A 21,674-nucleotide genomic window follows, 5' to 3' on the forward strand; every position below is an offset into this window, starting at 1 on the left:
TGTTGAGGAGCTCTGGCCCTCAGCACTTCCGCCACACCGGAAAGTGCAGGGGGGGAAAAAGACCAGGGACACCTGGAGTGCTTCCGGGTGCAGAGCCAGCACTTCCGCTACACGTGGGAGAGCCGGCAGGAGCTCATTGGAAGCCACCTGGAGCAAGTCCAGGTGGGTTTAAAAGGGGCTTCCTCCCTCCATTCGATGGCTGGAGTCGGGAGGAAGAAGGCAAGAGCTCAGGAGGAGAGGAGTGGAAGCAGACCAGAGGAAGAGAGGCATCGTGGTGAGGCCTGGACTTTGGGGGAGTACTGGTTTGTGTGCTGTTCACTGTAAATACTGTAAATAGAGGTGTGTGGGTTGAAAACAATGATGTCTGCCTGTCTGTGTCAGGGCCATATCCCACAATAGAAAGATGGACATTTTCAACTGTACTTCAGTGTGAGTTTCTGAAAGCCAAGCTGACATGAATAGTAAAAGACTAAATGATGATACTAACCATCATTAAAGTATTCTGTCAAAGAAATGAATAAGAACAGGTGCACACTGTACAGTTCTTGACATTTTTTAATCTGTCTGAACCTGAAAGTCTACTCATCCAGCCACTTTCTATTGTGAAACTGGACTTACTTTTGTCTCCAATTAGCTCTGAGTAAAATCTCCAGCCATTGGATGGCAAGTATATTTTTAATTAATTACCTTAAATATGACCGCATGTATATTATATATGTCACGCTATATACATGAACAATAAAAGAACATGCTAATTCCCACATAACAAACAAAATGGAACCAAATGGGAACAAGAAAAACAATTGCTATAAATGTAATGCATTCTTATTATTGTTTTTGTTCTTTGCATTTGTGCTTTTTTAAAACAATGCATCATTCTTGATATTTTACATTTCTATTATTATATTTTTGAGACTATTATGTATCATTGTTCTGAAGAAATCCTATCTCTGTGCATTCAGGAAGTTTTATTTTGTTTATTTCTGACATCTGCTACTTTTCTTTACTTGCCTTTTTATTTCCTTAAGGGACTGCAGCCCTTCTCTTCATCAAGACTAACCTTTTTTAATCTCCTGATTGAATTTTCCATCAGGTCTTAAAAAAAGTCTCTTTCTTTTGTGAAAACCATAACATTAATGAGAGGAAGACACACATTAATATAATGAAGAAGTAATTAACATCAACACATACACATGGAAAACTATTTACAGTATTTATCCTGATTGCAAAAATATGCAGAAATATTTAAAAAGCTCAGTAATAGCGCTGCTGCCTTCTGCCAAGGAGACTGGGGTTCACACTCCGTGTGCTCCCAGCATAGAGTTTGCATGTTCTATAAATGTCTATGTGGGTTTCCTTTAGGTGCTCCAGTTTCCTCCCACAGCCAGATATGTAGGTTAGGTGGATCTGCATTGCTAGATTGGCCCTAGTGTGTGTTTGTGAGCAAATGTGTTCACTCTGCAATGGACTAGCACCCAGTCCAACAGTTGTTCCTGCTTTGTGCCCAATGCTTGCTGAGTTAGAGTCTAGCTTTACCACAACCCTGCTCAGAAAAGTGGGTTTGAAAATGGATGGGTGGAGTGGTTAGTTTAAAAAGTTATTCTCCTCCTTAATAACTCTAACAATGCATATGAGATATAAGCTAGGGAAGAAAAAATCTTTGTATTTTATGATATATGATCATTAAATTTAAGTGAGTGGAACAATCGTAAGCTACATCTGGTGTTGTTTTAATCATTGTGGTCTCTGCCAGTGAAGCCAGTTCATGCCCACACAACCAAGCAGATCTCTAAATACAAAAAAAATCCCAATTATTCTGTACAAGAAACTGCTTTCTTTCATTTGTTTAATAATTTGTCCTCAGAGGCCATAGTGTTAAAAAATAGTTAAAGAGAGATGAAATGTCACAAAGTCCAAAAAATGTTCCATATTACCAGAAATCCCAATGCACACTGCCCTACAGACAGCTAAGTGCAAACAACAGCCTCCATCGCCCTGCTACATATTAGTACGAGTGACCCTTGTACACACAGTCAGCTAGTCAGGTCACCATTTCAATGAAAAACAAATGCAACAGGCCACACAACTGACAGTCTTTAAAAGCTATTTCCTCTTTAAGACTTCTTCTTTTGCCTTTTCTAGCTTTAAGGCTTTGAGCATAAGATTCAAATAAATACCAAGCTATTGTGACATAGTATATAGTCTTCAGAGTCACAGTTTTCTTTTCCTTAAATTATACTGCAATTTACTGATAAAAGGAATTGCTTTTATTAACTTTACACATTTTTTAAGGACTTGGGATAAAGCAACTGTGGGAGCGAGACAGGATGGCTCCTAAGTGGGACAACCCTCTTGAAAGGCACTGACTCACCTCAAGTATGATTCTCTTATTTTTAAATAAATCTTTTGACATCTACTGGAGATATGCCATAGAATAGCTAAATTAGAAACTCATAGATTTCTAAAATATGGGACATCTCTTTGTGAAAAGCAAACGCACTCTTAAAATGTTAACATGTGGTTTTGATTTCCTTTTTAAGCCACATATACAAACACATTTCTTTCTACAAATGAAAAGGCTTTTAACAGACCAGAAGATGGCAATGTTTCTCTTCCAGATAATTTAACTAGCATTTCTCACTTACAATACAATTTTCAGCATGTGGTAAAAGGATTACAGCACTTGTAATAGATTATTTAACAAAATAAAATATTTAGGAACAAAGTAATTGGCAACATAATAACTACAAATATCAACAGAGTATTTTAAATAGTCTTAATTGTTCTTAAAGAAAAGTTATTTAACAATCAGTTTCTATTTTCACAAGAATAGAGTCACCTTGCTTTTCTTTTTGTACAAATGTCAGACAGTATAACACTACTCTTTAATGTTATAACAATATAGAGGGAATATAGCTTATATATTGAAATTTACTGAAATAAGGTCTAAATGTGAAATGTATTATATGAAATGAATGAGTACAAGTGTAGTGTTTTTAATTTATGCAAACATATATGTGCTGAAATAGGCTGTCACTATTCAGGACATTTTAGTATAATAACTCATCATAAGCACAACAGATGCAAAATATTTTTTCTGCTAAGAGAAGTACAGGTACTGTATATATCTTGTAACTTTAATCAAACTAGTGATGAAATTCTGCAATAAAACTTTGCTGTTGTGTCTTATAATTTCAAAATTCATACCTAGAGTCATCTTAATGGGCAGATTCTCTTTACTGGCAGTCTCCACTAGGTGTCTCCTGACCTCCATTACCCCCTCCTTGTGTTTCAGGTTTAACATTGACTCCCAAAGGACACTGGCAGCAGGATCACTACAAGAAAATGAATGGATTAAAAAATTATTGGACATTTTAACAATTAGATAAAAATCATAAAAAAGCTCTTGTAGTGGGCACATTGAGCTCTCCTAGTTAAAGAATCTAAAACTAGATACTAAAATCATAGTATACATGGGTATACTATAGGTCATTTTGACTTTTGCACCAATATAATTTCAACAACAAGAAATATTAAGCATTAAAGACATTTCAATGAGCCTGGGGGAATTTATTAAGGCACACCATCAAACTTAATATATGTATGTGAGTTTGTCAGTGTGCATGTGTTGTAAGTGCTCTTAAACAAGGTTGATGGGTAATTTTTTCAAGTAACTGTTTCAATTAAGAGAAATTCTCTTTCACTGTATACTGCGCTTGCAAGAAAAAAAAAAAACTAATGTTTATAATAGTAAACAATTTGTAGGGAAAGGGTAAGTGGATCAGCTTTAAGTCACGACAAGCCTGCATTTATAAGAGTTATTTAAGATGCTGTATGGTCTACTAAAGTTATAAAATTACACTCTCTTTTCTTTGAAAACAAAAAGGAGGTTGATTGCAAGAGCGAATTTGAAGCAAAACTGATTTTCTTTGTTTCTCCCTCATAACTACTACCATATGTTTAATATCAGATGTAATCTGTTCCATTCCTAAACAGTGCAGACTGGGGAGGGGCAAAGATTGGGCAATACTTTCTTTAAAGGGAAAGAGTCAAAAAAAGAAAATCATAGCTAAAAACTGGCTGAACAAAAAAGACTTGAATTTAAATGTCAAAATACAGTACTGAGATTCACAAAATACAAAAGAAGCATTCAAGTTACAGTATATCCATTTATACAGACACTCATTACAATAGTGTAAATGTCTAAATTTAGTAAAGATCTATAAAATTTGCCAATAATATATTAAAATGTTATCAACTAGAACCAGATCATTATAAGAAAATGAAAAGGAACATGTAAAATAAAACAAAGCTGGACTATTAACAGTAATGAAGCATTATATCATTTTACCTATACCTTATTGATTAAAAATATAAAGTAAATTATTTTGAATTTAAACAGTAAATATCCTTAAGCTCTGAATATTAGATCAGTATGCTTTTTTAAATAGTTATAGCTATTATTAAAGAATACAGCTAAGCTATTTACATAAAAAATGTCAATTATGTATGTTTGAGTGCATCTTTCCTACCATCAATTTAATGCATTAAAAATGTAGGCAGTTTTATCCAAATTGTGAATTATTTTGAATATCGCAAGGGACTTGGAAGTGACTAATAGCTGCGCTAAATATGAAGTCATCCTTTAAAAAAGCACTACAGTTAGTCAAAGGCAAATACTGTAGTTTTCTATCGACTTTTCACTTTTGAAAGAACAATAAAAAAGGAAATTTACTGGAAATTATGATTGTATTTCAGTGGTGGAAGCTGATTCATACATTCTAAAGGCTTGAGCCACCAAATCTTTTACAAATTAAATAAAGTATAGAAAAAAAGTGACATTCAAAGTTACCTAAACTTTATATGAATCAAAAAAATTCCTTTAATTTGAAAGCAAAATAATTCACAGAAAAAAAGAATGTCATTAGCTAGTAAATATCAATTTCAAGTTATTTTTTATTAATAAAGAAAAAAAAAAGTATTAAATTCCCTATGGCAGAGTAGTGTATGTGACAGTTTGACTCACATTACATGCATTAGCTGACAGCACTTCATCAACTGGCAAGAGGTAAACAGGAAGATTAAAATTTACAGCCTACAACTTTGGCATAACAGATGGCGAAATTAGAAGAGTATGTAACATACTCTAAGCTAATCTTCTTTTTTTAATGGTTTACATATTTTTAACTTTGCCACAATTCACAGGTTTTTTCTCCTTCTCAACATTTGACTTTCAATCCAAAACATTTCCCAACTCAAACTTTGTCTAGAGCATTTGAGTGAAACTACACAAATAATAACAGCAAAATTAACGTAACAACTATAAATTACAGTGATGCATGAATATGTCTAAAACTAATGTTAGGAAAACAACATTCTTTAAATGTTACATTTAATAAAAATATCCTTTACTTTTCAAATATAAAATAATTATATCCCTGTACATCCACAAATTCTACATACAAGCATCATTTAGAGAAAATGATGCATGTAATGGAAAAACAATAAAGAAGAATTAGTTTGTATACCAAACTCAAAAGAAGTGAAATACCTCTTTCACATCTATGACAACAACACACTATTATTGAGACAGACAGACAGACAGACAGACAGACAGACAGACAGACAGACAGACAGACAATGGTCTAAACCATTGTACCTGATTTACAAAAAATAATATCTCAATTAAAACCCTCCACCTGCGTCCTTGACCCGATACCAACAAGGTTTTTCAAAGAAGTATCAGGCGTGCTAATTGATAATGTTCTTGACATAGTAAATTCGTCACTAGATACTGGGGTCTTCCCAGACTGTCTTAAGACTGCTGTAGTTAAACCCCTACTTAAGAAACATAATCTTGACCCCTCGGCTCTTGAAAATTTTAGACCCATCTCTAACTTGCCCTTCTTAAGTAAAGTTCTAGAGAAGGCAGTCATTATGCAGTTAAATGACCACCTAAATAAACATGCTATTCTTGATAAATTTCAGTCAGGTTTTAGAACAAATCACAGCACAGAAACTGCACTCGTTAAAGTAGTAAATGACTTGGGTAAATGCAGACAGAGGCCATTTATCTGTTCTCATCCTCTTAGATCTGAGTGCTGCATTTGACACCATTGATCACAACATTCTTAGAAATCGCCTTAGTCAATGGGTGGGCCTCTCTGGCAGTGTCTTAAATTGGTTTGAATCCTACCTGACAGGGAGAAAATATTTTGTTAGTTGTGGGAATTACAACTCAAGACACATGATATCCAATATGGTGTTCCACAAGGCTCTATCCTGGGTCCGCTGTTATTCTCAATCTACATGCTTCCGTTAGGTCAGATTATCTCAGGGCACAACGTGAGCTACCACAGCTATGCTGATGACACACAGCTGTACTTATCAATAGCACCTGATGACCCGATTCTATTGATTCACTAACACAATGTCTGACTAGTATCTCAGAATGGATGAATAGTAATTTTCTCAAGTTAAATAAAGAGAAAACTGAAATTTTAGTGATCAGCAATAATGGATACAATGAGGCTATTAGAAATAAACTGGATACATTAGGATTAAAAGTCAAGACGGAGGTAAAAAGCTTAGGGTGATTGTTGACTGTAATCTGAATTTTAAATCACATATTAATCAGATCATTAGGACAGCATTTTTCACTTAAGAAACATAAGTAAAGTTAGACCTCTTTATCACTGAAAGATGCTGAGAAATTAGTTCACGCGTTTGTTTTCAGTCGACTAGATTACTGTAACGCACTCCTCTCAGGACTACCCAAAAAGATATAAATCGTTTGCAACTAGTGCAGAATGCAGCTGCTAGAATCCTAACTAGGAAAAGAAAATCAGAACATATTACTCCAGTTTTGATGTCACTACACTGGTTACCTGTGTCATTCAGGATTGACTTTAAAATTCTGCTTATGGTTTATAAAGCCTTAAATAATCTCCCCATCTTATATATCGGAATGTCTGACACCTTATATTCCAAATCGTAACCTCAGATCCTCAAATGAGTGTCTCCTTAGAATTCCAAGAACAAAACTTAAAAGAAGTGGTGAGGCGGCCTTCTGCTGTTATGCACCTAAAATCTGGAATAGCCTGCCAATAGGAATTCGCCAGGCTGATACAGTAGAGCACTTTAAAACACTGCTGAAAACACATTACTTTAACATGGCCTTTTTATAACTTCATTTTAATCGTAATTTAACTTAATCCTGATACTCTGTATGTTCAATTCATCATAACAACTATTCATGGTGGCTCTAAAATCGGTACTGACCCCTACTCTCTTTTCTGTTTCTTTTTCCGGTTTCTTTGTGGTGGTGGCCTGCGCCACCTCCACCTACTCAAAGCTTCATGATGCTCCAACAATGATGGACGGATTAAAAGGAAGAAGTCTACGTGACCATCATCATCATCAAGCCCTTCCGTGAGAATCCTAAATCCAAAGAGGACTGTTTCATTTATGTTAGGTAGAATGCCCAGAGGGGACTGGGCGGTATCATGGTCTGGAATCCCTACAGATTTTATTTTTTCTCCAGCCGCCTGGAGTTTTTGTTTTTCTGTCCCCCCTGGCCATTGAACCTTACTCTTATTCGATGTTAATGTTGATTTATTTTTTATAATTATGTCTTTCATTTTTCTATTCTTTAATATGTAAAGCACTTTGAGCTACTGTTTGTATGAAAATGTGCTATATAAATAAATGTTGTTGTTGTTGTTGTTGTAAACACACACCAAAATGTCAAAAAAGGAAATACAATTACAAAGAAAGAAAACCTTTACTTAGCAGTTAGTCACTGTGAGTCATTATACAGTCATTTTGTCATTGCTGTTGATTTGTTGACACACATTCTAAGTTTTAGTGTGTCAGAGAGATGATGTGTAGCATTGTTCATAATGGTTTTGTTTTTATTTTGTCCTTCACTATTACCTCCAGGGGGTCCCCAGCGCATCCAATAACTTAGCCTGCCCCTTTAAATTAGTTTATTGATTTGGCAGGCCTCTACTGATATGATGCTACCAGCCCAGCACACTACAGTGTAGAAAATTGCACTGGCCATCACCAAATTGTAGAATAGGAGAAGAATCTCACTACCTTCATTAAAGACACAGAGTCTCCTAAGAAAAAAGGGCCTTGTCTGCCATTTCTTATGTACAGTAGTTCCTCTGTGTTATGAGACCAGTACTATCTGGCATTGATATGGGCCTCCAAGTACTTGTAGGAATGGACTACCTCCACAACCACTCTCTGAATAGTGACCGGAAATAGATTATCTTTCATATGCCAAAAGTCAATAATTAGTACCTTGGTTATGATGATGAAAAAAAAGTTCTCCACATGACTGCTATACTCTGTCACATCCCCATTATCAACATACCCCATATGTGCAGAATCACCTGTAAATTTCAGCACATGACATGACCTGGTGTTATATTTATAGTCTGTAGTGTACAGAGTAAAGAGAAAAGGAGCCAGGACTGTTCCTTGCTGTGCTACAGTGTTGCACACAGCTATATCAAAGATACAGAACATAAGCCTTACAAAATGCAGTCTTCCAGGCAGAAAGTCCATTGGCTATTGAACATCAAAGAGATTTAATTATACCTTTAAAAACTGATTAAACTGCACCAACCTATTAGCTGTCTTGCATGAGCAGTCTGCTGCAAAGGATGTCAATGTCAATGTCAAATGTATTTATATAGCACATTTAAAACAACATAGGAATGCTGTGGCCAAAGTGGTTTACAATAATAGAATAAAAGAAACAAAAGAAATAATATAAATAACATAAATAGAAATAAAATATATGAACATAAATAAAATAAATAATAAATAGAAGTAATGTTGTATAATCACAATGAGGAAACCATCAGTATTACTGAAGGTCACGGAATGCAAGTGAATAGAAATGAGTCTTTAATCTTGTTTTGAACAGTTCAATTGTAGACGACTCCTTTATATGATGAGTAGTGATGTGTGAGCATGCTCAGCCGAGCACCGCATGTGCTCTTGCGCCATGCTCGAGTCTCCGCCCCGCACGTTTCGCGTGTTGGAGACAGCCAATCAAGGGGCAGGTAAGTACTGCCCTCAATGTAATGCCAGTAGCCATGTCAGGTGCTGGCATTACAGTGATTGGCTGGCTGGAACACGTCATCGGGTGCAAAACAGCATGCATGCGCATATAATGTTTTAGAGCGTCAGCTCACCTGCAGGCACTCGCATATAATGTTTTAGAACGTCATTTTTCCTGTAAAATTGATTTTTTTTGGGAGTTTTGGGCATGTTTTTGCCAGTCTGTAAAAGTGGCATACAACTCGGACAAACTGGTTCCCAGCAGCGACTTGGGAGTCCAAGATGCATCCAGACATTGTCCCCATGCTGTTCCTGGTCCATTTGGGTGGTGTTTCTGTCACTTTCTGACCTTTTCCAATGGACCAGGCACCCTCCCCTCTTCAGAGCAGGGGGTGCCTGTTTGTCTCCCATTGACTTACATTATACTCGGGTGATCGGTAGAGCACGCGAACATCGCAATGTGCTCGGACCGAACACCCGAACACTTTGGTGCTCGCTCATCACTAATGATGAGGTAAAGAGTTCCAAAGGCGAGGAGCAGTAGCTGCAAAAGCCCTGTGCCCCTTGGTTTTACACTTGTTACGAGGGACAACAAGAGACAACTGACCAGAAGATCTAAGCACTCTGGATGGCTTGTGTAAAACACACAATTCGGATAAATAGGCAGGAGCAAGCCAGTATAAAGATTTAAAAACTAGCAACAAGATTTTAAAATCAATTCAAAAACTGACAGGCAGCCAGTGTAAAGAAGCTAAAATAGGAGAAACAGAGTTGTACTTTCTTGCCCCAACCAGAAAGCGATCAGCAGTACTCTGGACCAACTATAACCTGTATATCAGGGATTTGCTAATCCCAGTATACAGTGAGTTGCTGTAATCAAGGCAAGAAAAAATAAAAGCATGAGTAGCTTTCTCAAGATTCCTAGAAGATAAAAAAAGGCTTTATCTTACCTAATAGACAATGCTGGAAAAAGCAACTCTTGACTACAGAATTTACTTGTTTCTCAAAAGAGAGGTTACTATCAAAGATAACACCTAGATTGCGGATTTGAGGTTTGCAAAAGACAAAGAAAGAGCCGAGAAGTTCAAGACCAATTTGGGCTTTAGCTGATGGACCCACTATAAGCACCTCCATTTTATTTTGATTCAGATCAAGAAAATTATTAGCCATCCAGGATCTTAGTTCAGAAAGACAGTTGTGTAGTTGATTTATTGCAGAGTTGCAGACAGGAATATAAACCTGTGTATCATCCGCATAGCAGTGAAAAGAAATGTTAAGTTTCCTAAAAATAGCTCCAATAGGATGAAGGTATTTAGAGAATAAAATAGGACCCAAAATGGATCCCTAAGAAACACCATATTTAACAGGAGCAGTAGACGAAAAAGAGGAATTTAAAGTCACTGAAAAGTATCTACCAGTTAAATATGACCTAAACCAGTTAAGAGCAACCCCTTTAAGCCCAACAAGATGTTCAAGCCACATCAGCAATATCTCATGGTCAATAATGTCAAAGACAGTGGAAAGGTCAAGGAGGAGAAGGACTGCCACTTCACCCGAGTCATTAATAATAGAGATTTCATTGAATTCATTGAATATAGGGCCATTTCAACACCATGAAAATGCCTAAAGCAAGATTGGTAGATCTCAAATAAATTATTGGAGTTAAGATGATCGACCATTTGATTATAAATATTTCTTTCTAGAATTTTAGCCTGAAATGACAGTTGGGAAATTGGGCAAAAATTGGCTAAAACTCCAGGATCTAATTCTGCCTTTTTTAGACAGGGACACACCACAGCATGTTTAAAAAATGAGGGCACAACCCCCGCACTTATAGAATCATTGATAATGGCAAGTAAGATGGGCCCAAAACAACAAAGGCTTCCACTAAGAGGCGTGGTGGTACAATATCGAGAGGGCTGGGAGCTGGAATAAGGGTGTCAATAGTTCTTTTTAACTGTGAAAGTCAGACTAGATCAAATGATTCTAAGACAATGCCCTGTTTAGCAGCAGGAAGTTCATAGCCAGTCTGAATAATACCACAGCAGATATTATCAATTTTGCTGACAAAGAATGATAGAAACTTCTCACATGAATGAACAGTGCTATCTAATCCCATCACTGAATGAGGGTGAATGTCATGTGTATATATATATATATATATATATATATATATATATATATATATATATATATATATATATATATATATATATATATATCTATATCTATATCTATATCTATATATCTATCTATATAATCTATATATCTATAGATATCTATCTATACACTGTGTGCACAATTATTAGGCAAGTGAGTATTTTGACCATATCATCATTTTTATGCGTATATTCCAACTCCAAGCTGTATTAACTTGAATGCTTATTGGATTTAAGCACGTCAGGTGATGTGTATTTGTGTAATGAGGGAGGGTGTGGCCTAAGGAGATCAACACCCTATATCAAGGTGTGCAGAATTATTAGGCAGCTAGTTTTCCTTGGGCAAAACGGGCCAAAAAAGAGATTTAACTGACTCTGAAAAGTCAAAAATTGTAAAAAGTCTTTCAGAGGGATGCAGCACTTTTGGAATTGCTAAGATATTGGTGTGTGATCACAGAATCATCAAACATTTTATTGCAAATAGTCAACAGGGTCGCAAGAAACGTGTTGAGAACAAAAGATGCAAATTAGCTGCCAAAGATTTGAGAAGAATCAAACGTGAAGCTACCAGGAACCCATTATCCTCCAGTACTTTCATATTTCAGAGCTGCAACCTACCTGGAGTGCCCAGAAGTACAAGGTGTTCAGTGCTCAAAGACATGGCCAAGGTAAGGAGGGCTGAAACCCAACCACCACTGAACAAGAAACATAAGTTGAAACGTCAAAACTGGGCCAAGAAATATCTGAAGACAGATTTTTTTCAAAGGTTTTATGGACCGATGAGATGAGAGTGACTCTTGATGGACCAGATGGATGGACCTGTGGATCAGTAATGGGCACAGAGCTCCACTCCAACGTGGAGGTGGGGTACTGGTATGAGCTGGTATTTTTAAAGATGAGCTAGTTGGACCTTTTTGCATTGAAGATGAACTCAAAATCAACTCCCAAACCTACTGCCAGTTTTTCAAGACTCTTTCTTCAAACAGTGATACAGGAAAAGACCATGATTTTTATGCAGGCCAATGCTCCATCACTTGCATCGAAGTTCTCCACTTCGTGGCCAGCCAGTAAAGGCCTTAAAGATGAAGGAATAATGAACATGGCCCCCCTTCCTCATCTGACCTAAACCCTATCGAGAACTTGTGGGCACTTCTTAAACGCTAGATTTACGGGGGAGAAAAACAATACACCTCTCTGACGACTGTCTGGGAGGCTGTAGTCACTGCTCCACAAAAAGCTGATCGTCAACAGATCAAGAAACTGACAGACTACATGAATGGAAAGGCTTATGACTGTTATTGGAAAGAAGGGTGGCTATATTGGTCATTGATTGATTGATTTATTTTTTGAAATGTCAGAGATGTTTATTTGTAAATTTTGAGGTGTTTGTTTATTATTCTCACTATAACAGATGAAAATAAACAAGTGAGATGGGAAAATTTTCATTTTTCCTTTAGTTGCATAATAAATCTGCACACTAATAGTTGCCTAATAATTGTGCGCACATATGTATTCCCCTGATGATGTTCACACTCACATTTCCGTTGTGAAACATTCAGGTTTCAGGTTTATTAACATTTTGGATTGACTGATAGCACTGTGTTTGTTCCATATTAAAATTAATCCTCAAAAATACAACTTGCCTAATAATTGTGCACACAGTGTATATCTATATCTATCTATACTGTATATGCATATGTATATCTATATATACTGTATATATATATATCTATATCTCCTTTGGGGTGCGAGCAGCTGGTGCTGGGGGTGCCAGAATCCATCGAGGAAGAAAAATTAAAAACATTATTTGTACAAAATCTTAATTTATCTATCCATTCCTAAACAATTACATAGGCAGGCTATTTCGTATCAGTGCAATACGCTGCTTGTTAAAACGGATGACTCCTGCTCTTACGTGCACTTAGTGCTGCATTGTTATTATGAACTTTTGTACCTGTTCAAGTTCTATTTAAATTTTAAATAAGTAATTTTTATTTAGTCGACAGAAATATGTTTAGAAGGAATGTAAGTTAAATTTAGTCATCATTGCATAAATTTTTCTTCACCATAGAAATTTAAAGACTAAATTCAACTTCCATTCCTACCAAAGATATTTCTGGCGACTAAATAAAACCTACTTACATCCAAATTCGAACTATTGAGCTGTCGCCTGCCTGCCTGAATAAGTCACCCTCGCTTTGCTCTTACTTTTTTACCGTTCATTTAATCATGGCTAGTCGCGGAAAAATTATAAAAAGGAAGGAGGATTACACTGAGTATGGCTCTACCAAAACAGTTATTGATGGCGAATAAAGTATCCATTATTCATAAAGCTTCAATTGGTGATCTGTTTTTCTGCGTTAACCTCATATTTTTTCATACTTCTTCTCAAACCAAGGGGGTGCGAGGGTAAAATGAATCGGGAAGCGCTGATATATATATATATTGAATATATTGAAATAGTTTTACTGTAAAATAATGCAAACAGTACACGGCATGTGTTTCGCCCTAATTCTGGGCTCATCAGGCGTACTCACTCACTGTACCCCCTCTCGGGAATCGAACCTCGGACGTTAGCGCTAGAGACGAAGCCTCTCATGTTGCGCCACGGCGTGTGGTTCGTTTACGTACGTACGTACAGGCTTGCTCTCTCTCAGCAGCAGGCGCCCTCTCTCTCTCTCTCTCTCTCAGCAGCACGCAAGCCCGCTCTCACTCTCTCTCTCTCTCAGCAGCACGCACCCTCTTTCTCTCTCTCTCTCTCTTTCTCTCAGCAGCAGCACGCAAGCCTGTTCTTGCTCTCTCTCTCTCTCTCAGCAGCACGCGCTCTCTCTACCTCTCTGTAACATTGCAGCAGTTTGCGCTATAGCCTTGCTTCTTTCTTGCTTTAGAATAGTCAAAATCGTAGGTTTTGACTTCTTGTACTTAGCTGCAAGATCAGTAACACGAATGCCACGCTCAATACTTTTCAATAATTTCTTTCTTTACTTCGATTTCAATTTCCTGCAAAACTTTCTTCTCACCACTCTTCACTTGCTTAGAAGCCATGGCTAACTGCAAAAGCACACGAAATACTGTAGAGCACAAAGAGATCACAGATAAAGCACACACATCTGACTGAGAACAATGAACAGGAAGCAGCTCAACACGTGCTTAAATACAGTAATGGGCGTGTACGAACCGGAAGGGAAATGAAATAGAGCACAAAGAGATCACAGGGAAAGCATGCATACATGTGCAAGCACGCACGTCTGACCGAGAACAATGCAACACGTACGGAAATCATCAGTGCGTACAAACCGAAAGGAAAACTGGCTTCTTTGTATATCGAGTGTGTGGTCGTGAACCGAGGAAAAAGTTTGGCGAACTTTTTGGTCGTAAACTGAGTTGTACATGTACCGAGACGTTCGTGAACCAAGGTTCCACTGTACTTTTAAAAACAGTGGCAATGCCCCCACCATGACGAGTCAGCCGCGGAGAGTTTAAAAATGAATAACCTGATGGTACCAAATCAGTAAAACATGAAGAGTCATCATTTAAAATCCAGGTCTCAGTGATGAAAAAGAAATCCAGATTATTTGAGGTAATAAAGTCTTGCAGAATAAAAGTTTTATTAGACACTGATCTCACGTGCAAGAGAGCATCCTTGATAGTGGTAGAAGAGCTCGTTGCGGGATGAGCACAGGTGAGCGTGCGGAAATTAGCAGCGTTTACTGCCCAAGGGCTCACCGAGGAGGAGTGATGTCGCCTTGAAATGGAGAACTTAAATCCAGTGTCCAGCGCCCATGAACCAGGGATGGAGTCCTGTGCAGGAGAAGATGGGTCATAGACAACTCGCAGGCATCAGGAATCCAAGCTCTGGGACTTGAGCCGGCGTTGTTTAACAGCAATTCCGGCTCTTTTTCCACGACGGCAGCGTCAATGGAGGCTCTGATCAGGGCTCTCAAGAGACTGAGCGAGGAGTCTGAGTGTCTGAGCTTGCGAGTATCCTGGATAAAAACCAAGATCCAGGCCTTTAATGACCTCTTGGGCACAGCCATCAGCATTGTGTCTGTTTGCAGAGAGAGAGTTGACCTTGTTGAGAGGTTTATTTACCTCGGCAGTGACATTCATGTCTCTGGTGACACTTCCTATGAAGTTATGAGGTCGTTGGAAAGGGGTGTGTGGCACTCTCGATATCTATGCAAAAGGACGAAGGTCCAAGTCTTTAGAGTCCTGGTGCTTCCTGTCTTGCTATATGGTTGCGAGACATGGACGCTATCCAGTGACCTGAAATGAAGACTGGACTCCATTGGTAATGTGTCTCTCTGGAAAATCCTTGGGTACTGTTGGTTTGACTTTGTGTCAAATGAATGGTTTCTCATGGAGTGCCGAATGAGGCACATTACCTGCATTGTGAGGAAGCGTCAGTTACGACACTAAGGCCATGTGGCGCATTTCCCAAAGGGTGATCCGGCTTGTAAGATCCTCATTTTTGGGGACCCGAGTGTCTGGACCAGGCAAAGGGGTCGCCCATGTATCACCTGGCTGCAGCAGATAGAGGGTCATTTCCGGAGGGAGGGACTGGACCACGTGTCTGCCTGGGGGTTTGCAAACTGAGATCCCAAGTTGTTTCATTGTGTAGTGGGTGTGGCAACACACTGTACTAGTGCATGCTCCCCAACTTGACTTGACTTGATAATTTGTTATTGGAAGACTGGCTGGTATGTCTGGAATCATTGCCTTAATGGAAAATCAATTTTCTGATAAATTTCAAATTACAGTGTGACATTCTCTGACATATTACTGTGGTATAACTATGAATTCATAATTTCAACAGTAACTCCAAATAGCCCATTAGGTCTTTTTAGACTGTAGCAGGACAAACATAAGCAACAAGACTTCTTAACTTTGTATAGCTGATTATATAATGGAGCCTCTTTTGCCCAAAAAGTTTTTATTGCATCTGTCCATAGACTATTCTCCCAGAAGGCTTGCCGATTATACAGATGCTTCCTGCTGATTAAGAGATGAGCATTTATGTTTTTCTTGGTTACCAATGGTTTCCACTTTGCTGTTCTCCAGTTAATCCCATTTTTGGAAAGTGTCTGACTGAGGAATCATTAACACTGAATTTTGCTGTGTCAACAAGAGTCTTTGGATGTTTTTTTAGGGTCTATTGTGACTTTCTGGATGATTTTATGGAGTACCCTTGAAGTAATTTTGGCAGGCTGGGAACATTCACAAGTGTTTTCCATTTGGAGATTACAGCTCTCACTTTGTTTTGGTCAAGTCAAACAGCCATAGAAATAGCCTTGCAGCTCTCTCCTGATTGACAAAGATCAACCATTTACTTTTTATTTCCTGCTGTCTTCAGGATTATTTAATTTGACTGTGGCATTAAGTGCTTGTTAATCTTTGAGCTGGCAATATACTCTGATGATAAGTGTCAAAATAGATGTGTTTTATACAGAAAGGCCAGCATGTGATTAAGCCTGGTTATGTTCACTCAACTACAATAACAGACCATAGCAAACGGGACAAATACTCACTCTCTCCTTTAATTAATCAGTTAAGCTGCTGTCTGGGGCTATCTACATGTCAGACCTTCTTACCCCAGTATCAATTCATAATGCTAGTGACACCTGTCTGAGAAATGCTTCCAGTCATCTTCTTCATGTACTAGATCTCTTTGAATCCAATGAAACTATGTCAGCTTATAATCATCCCTGGCTACATCTCCCATTCTGACACTTAGTCAGCACTGTCACTCCATTGGTATCTGTAAATGAAAATGCTACTTTCAGTTTTAATCAGATCCTTATCTTTTAAATCACATTTAGTTATTGTTAAAATTAATGTTGTTTCCTGATTAAATTTGTATAAATGCTACAGAATCCTCCCATTCATCATTCTTACCAGATAGAGGTCCAGGACTTTGCTATCCAGATGTATTAGGAATGTCAAGAGATTCAGCATGAAACACTATGTCAAAACCTGCCACAGATTTGATGCAGGTGTCTGCCTCCCAGATCAAGAACTCAACTCAACTGTTATATGTAAACAATAACTGGCTAAGCTATCTTGAACCTGGTTCCCCACCCCATCAACCATGTAACATATCAGCCAGAATGTTTCGCAAAAAAAAAAAATACTGTAATATACTGTATTTCAGCCATATACCTTATACCTTATCTGTTGTACCAAAAAGCTACAAAAGGTGCAAGTCTTACCGGCTGTGATAGAAAAATGAAACTTTAGCCTGTTAAGATGGTGGCGCCTCTATGTTAAACAAGTCCATGACCTTGACTTGTACTTAAGTTACAGTGGCATGGAAAAGTCTGGGCACACTTGCTTAAAATGTCTGTTACTGTGAATAGTTAAGTGAGCAGAAGATGAATCATCACCAAACTGCATAAAGTTAAAGATGACACATTTTTTTCAGTATTTTATGTAAGATTAGAGTATTGTTATGTTTTTCCTTCAGTTGGAGCACAAGCAGGTCAAGTAAGAAGAAGGCAGTTTTAAGAGGACAAATTATTTTGTATCTCTCTCATAAAAATAAACTATAGACTAGGAAGGTGTCAGAACTGATTACAGAGATTTCTAGAATAATATTAAATATGCCAGATCTCCTAATTAAGTCCGCTATAAGAAGTTACTGGCTCTGCAATCAGACTCATATCTCCTGATAAGAGAAACAGCTTATGTTTAAATCACATCATTATTTTGAACACAGAGAGAAGGCTAATAAGATTTTAGCTCAACAAATCCAAAAACAGAATGTTCAAAATACAATAGCAGATGTTACCAGTGCAACTGGAAATAAAATCAGACAGCATAAAGACATAACTGACACATTTAAGCAGTACTCTATGTCTTCATATTCCTCTCAGTGTAAAGAAGGTAAAACATAAACTGAGGAAATTTTTGATAAAATAGAACTACCACAGCTTGACATTCTTGATGCAGAAGAACTTGATAACCTTCTAAAACCTTTAGATTTACAGGATGCCATAAACTCACCCCACAGTGGAAAAGCTACTGCCCTGAATGCAATAGTTAACAATAGTTACAGAAGCTACAAAAAAAAAATTAGCCTAAACATTCCATCAAGAATTAAAAAATGTTTTTCCAAACAAATGAGTTGTATTACTATGTGTATTAGGTCTGTCAAATTAAACCTATCAAAATTAAAAATAAGTAAACTTTCAAATACATTCAAACTTAGGTTAACAATTCTGGGTATTACATGTGCTGTTTCTAGAATTTCTTAACAAACACCAACAGCAAAAACAAATCCTAGTAGTACTCAGACAATAGTTATTTAAATATAAAAACCATCAAAATCCCAAGGAGGTGCACTCTATAAAACAGAAGCATCAGTTCTACCTTATTGTCTTCAATCTAGTACTGAGGAATGGGTCTACAAGTTGCCAGGACAGAGCTTACATCATTTCATGCCACACAGACTGGCACTGCACTTCACTACAATATTATTAATATTTTTACTTTTTTTATTCGCAGTGCATCTGGAAAGCATGAAGCACTTATGACAATGTTGCTTGGGTCTCATTTGTAGTACTCAGCTGGTGTCCTGCACTACAAACATATTGTGACATGTCTTGCTGCTGCATGGGCAGCTGTGAGGAATGGAAAGCAGGGTTGCAATGGAGCCCTGGGGAAGAACTTTTTGGGAGGGTGCAGCACACCTTTTCTAGGAAGATTTGAGGGTCAGGGGTAAGAAATCAGTAAAAGTGATTTTGTGCCAACATGCAGAGTGATTTGAGATCAGGAGGAATAGGATGTATCTAGTAAGTTATTGATGATAATAGCAAGAGAAGTAAAAGAGTAGGCTTAATGTGGCAGGTTAAAGGCAGACTTGTTTTATTAGTTTGGCAATCTGTAGGGTACAGTTTATAGCATGGCATTCAGGAAAAAAAGACAGAATGTACTATGGATTTTTTGTTATTATATATAATGATTTTCTAATTATTACAGTATATACTTAAATGAAGTTGTAACAAATAACTATCAAAACATAACGAAAAGGACTGAAGGTAATTCAAAAGTTAACTAAACATAGCTTGAGCACGTGAGGTCATGCTCACCTTAGGAAAAGCAGCAACTTGAATTTCCAAGGTTTGAATGAGGTAAATGAGTAAAGAAAACCTCTCTAGAAAGCAAGGATAAACTAATGGGAAAACCAAAACAACCCGCCCCAACAAGAAGCGGTGCCAAGATTAATAGGAAAATCCGTTATACACCCCTGTCAACAAGGCAGTATTCAAACAAATGGAAGAGACTGGATGGAATAATAAAGTTCTGCATATTATGCATATTAACAGTCAAATGACATTATGTATTAAATGAGGTAATGGTAATAGAAAAGTATAAAAGCAAATGAATTGTTTAATTGATTGCTCACTCCATGAACTGAGATATTTCTCTGTGTATATAAGGAAACATTCTGCATTCTCATCTGGGCTCCACAACTGCCTTCTTTGTAGACATAGGAAAGTTTTTTCCACAACAGCACCTGTGGAATCATTTGCAAAGGTGGGATCAAAGACGTCCACACAGTTTGTCTACTTTTTTCTTCATTATGCAGCAAAATTTTATTAAAAGCAGCCTGAATATTTCTAATAACTGCTAATTGTTTACGGCATTAAGATGAAGACTAACTGTAGCATACACTGTGCTTGCTGACAATGATGAGGCTCATTAAAGTGAGAATTTTAAAGTGGTCAAATAAAAGGAAAATCATAATTATGACAGTTATTTTCTATTTGTTTTAATGAGAAGGTCACAGCTTTAAAAGACAGGGATCTCAGGCAACAGAGAAGCATTTTGAAAACTGCCCTTAGCGTTCTGAATACATTTGTACAGTGCATCCGGAAAGTATTCACAGCACATCACTTTTTCCACATTTTGTTATGTTACAGCCTTATTCCAAAATGGATTAAATTCATTTTTTTCCACAGAATTCTACACACAACACCCCATAATGACAACATTAAAAAAGTCTACTTGAGGTTTTTGCAAATTTATTTAAAAAAAACCTGAGAAATCACATGTACATAAGTATTCACAGCCTTTGCCATGAAGCTCAAAATTGAGCTCAGGTGCATCCTGTTTCCCTGATCATCCTTGAGATGTTTCTGCAGCTTAATTGGAGTCCACCTGTGGTAAATTCAGTTGATTGGACATGATTTGGAAAGGCACACACCTGTCTATATAAGGTCCCAAAGTTCATAGTTCATGTCAGAGCACAAACCAAGCATGAAGTCAAAGGAATTGTCTGTAGACCTCCGAGACAGGATTGTTTCGAGGCACAAGTCTGGGGAAGGTTACAGAAAAATTTCTGCTGCTTTGAAGGTCCCAATGAGCACAGTGGCCTTCACCATCTGTAAGTGGAAGAAGTTCGAAACCACCAGGACTCTTCCTAAAGCTGGCTGGCCATCTAAACTGAGCGATCAGGGGAGAAGGGCCTTAGTCAGGGAGGTGACCAAGAACCCAATGGTCACTCTGTCAGGGCTCCCGAGGTCCTCTGCGGAGAGAGGAGAACCTTCCAGAAGGACAACCATCTCTGCAGCAATCCACCAATCAGGCCTGTATGGTAGAATGGCCAGATGGAAGCCACTCCTTAGTAAAAGGCACATGGCAGCCCGCCTGGAGTTTGCCAAAAGGCACCTGAAGGACTCTCAGACCATGAGAAACAAAATTCTCTGGTCTCATGAGACAAAGATTGAACTCTTTGGTGTGAATGCCAGGCGTCACGTTTGGAGGAAACTAGGCACAGCTCATCACCAGGCCAATACCTGGTGATCAGGACCATTCCTACAGTGAAGCATGGTGGTGGCAGCATCATGCTGTGGGGATGTTTTTCAGCGGCAGGAACTGGGAGACTAGTCAGGATAAAGCGAAAGATGACTGCAGCAATGTACAGAGACATCCTGGATGAAAACCTGCTCCAGAGCGCTCTTGACCTCAGATTGGGGTGACGGTTCTTCTTTCAGCAGGACAACGACTCTAAGCACACAGCCAAGATATCAAAGGAGTGGCTTCAGGACAACTCTGTGAATGTCCTTGAGTGGCCCTGCCAGAGCCCAGACTTGAATCCGATTGAATATCTCTGGAGAGATCTTAAAATGGCTGTGCACCGACGCTTCCCATTCAACCTGAAGGAGCTTGAGAGGTGCTGCAAAGAGGAATGGGTAAAACCTGGCCAAGGATAGGTGTGTCAAGCTTGTGGCATCTTATTCAAAAAGACTTGAAGCTGTAATTGCTGCCAAAGGTGCATCGACAAAGTATTGAGCAAAGTCTGTGAATCTATACTAATAAAAGGCAAAGCAAGCAAGACGACGCGACGCGCGCGACGCGACGCACGCACGCGACGCGACGCGCACGCACGCCGCGCGCGCCGCGCGCGCGCGCGCACGCACGCACGCACGCACGCAC

The 21,674-nt window shown here is 38.1% G+C and overlaps 1 protein-coding gene across 1 annotated transcript in view; it reads right to left on the bottom strand.

Moving 5' to 3' along the window:
• The window catches only part of scfd2 (sec1 family domain containing 2), a 585,419-nt gene that overhangs the window by 502,156 nt on the left and 61,589 nt on the right, over nucleotides 1-21,674 (bottom strand). Inside the window, exon 3 of the mRNA XM_039751194.1 lies at nucleotides 3,208-3,335. Within this exon, the coding sequence (XP_039607128.1) occupies nucleotides 3,208-3,335 (128 nt within the window). The remainder of the gene's footprint in view (nucleotides 1-3,207; nucleotides 3,336-21,674) is intronic.

Source organism: Polypterus senegalus, chromosome 4, assembly GCF_016835505.1.
Source record: "Polypterus senegalus isolate Bchr_013 chromosome 4, ASM1683550v1, whole genome shotgun sequence".
NCBI lineage: Eukaryota > Metazoa > Chordata > Cladistia > Polypteriformes > Polypteridae > Polypterus > Polypterus senegalus.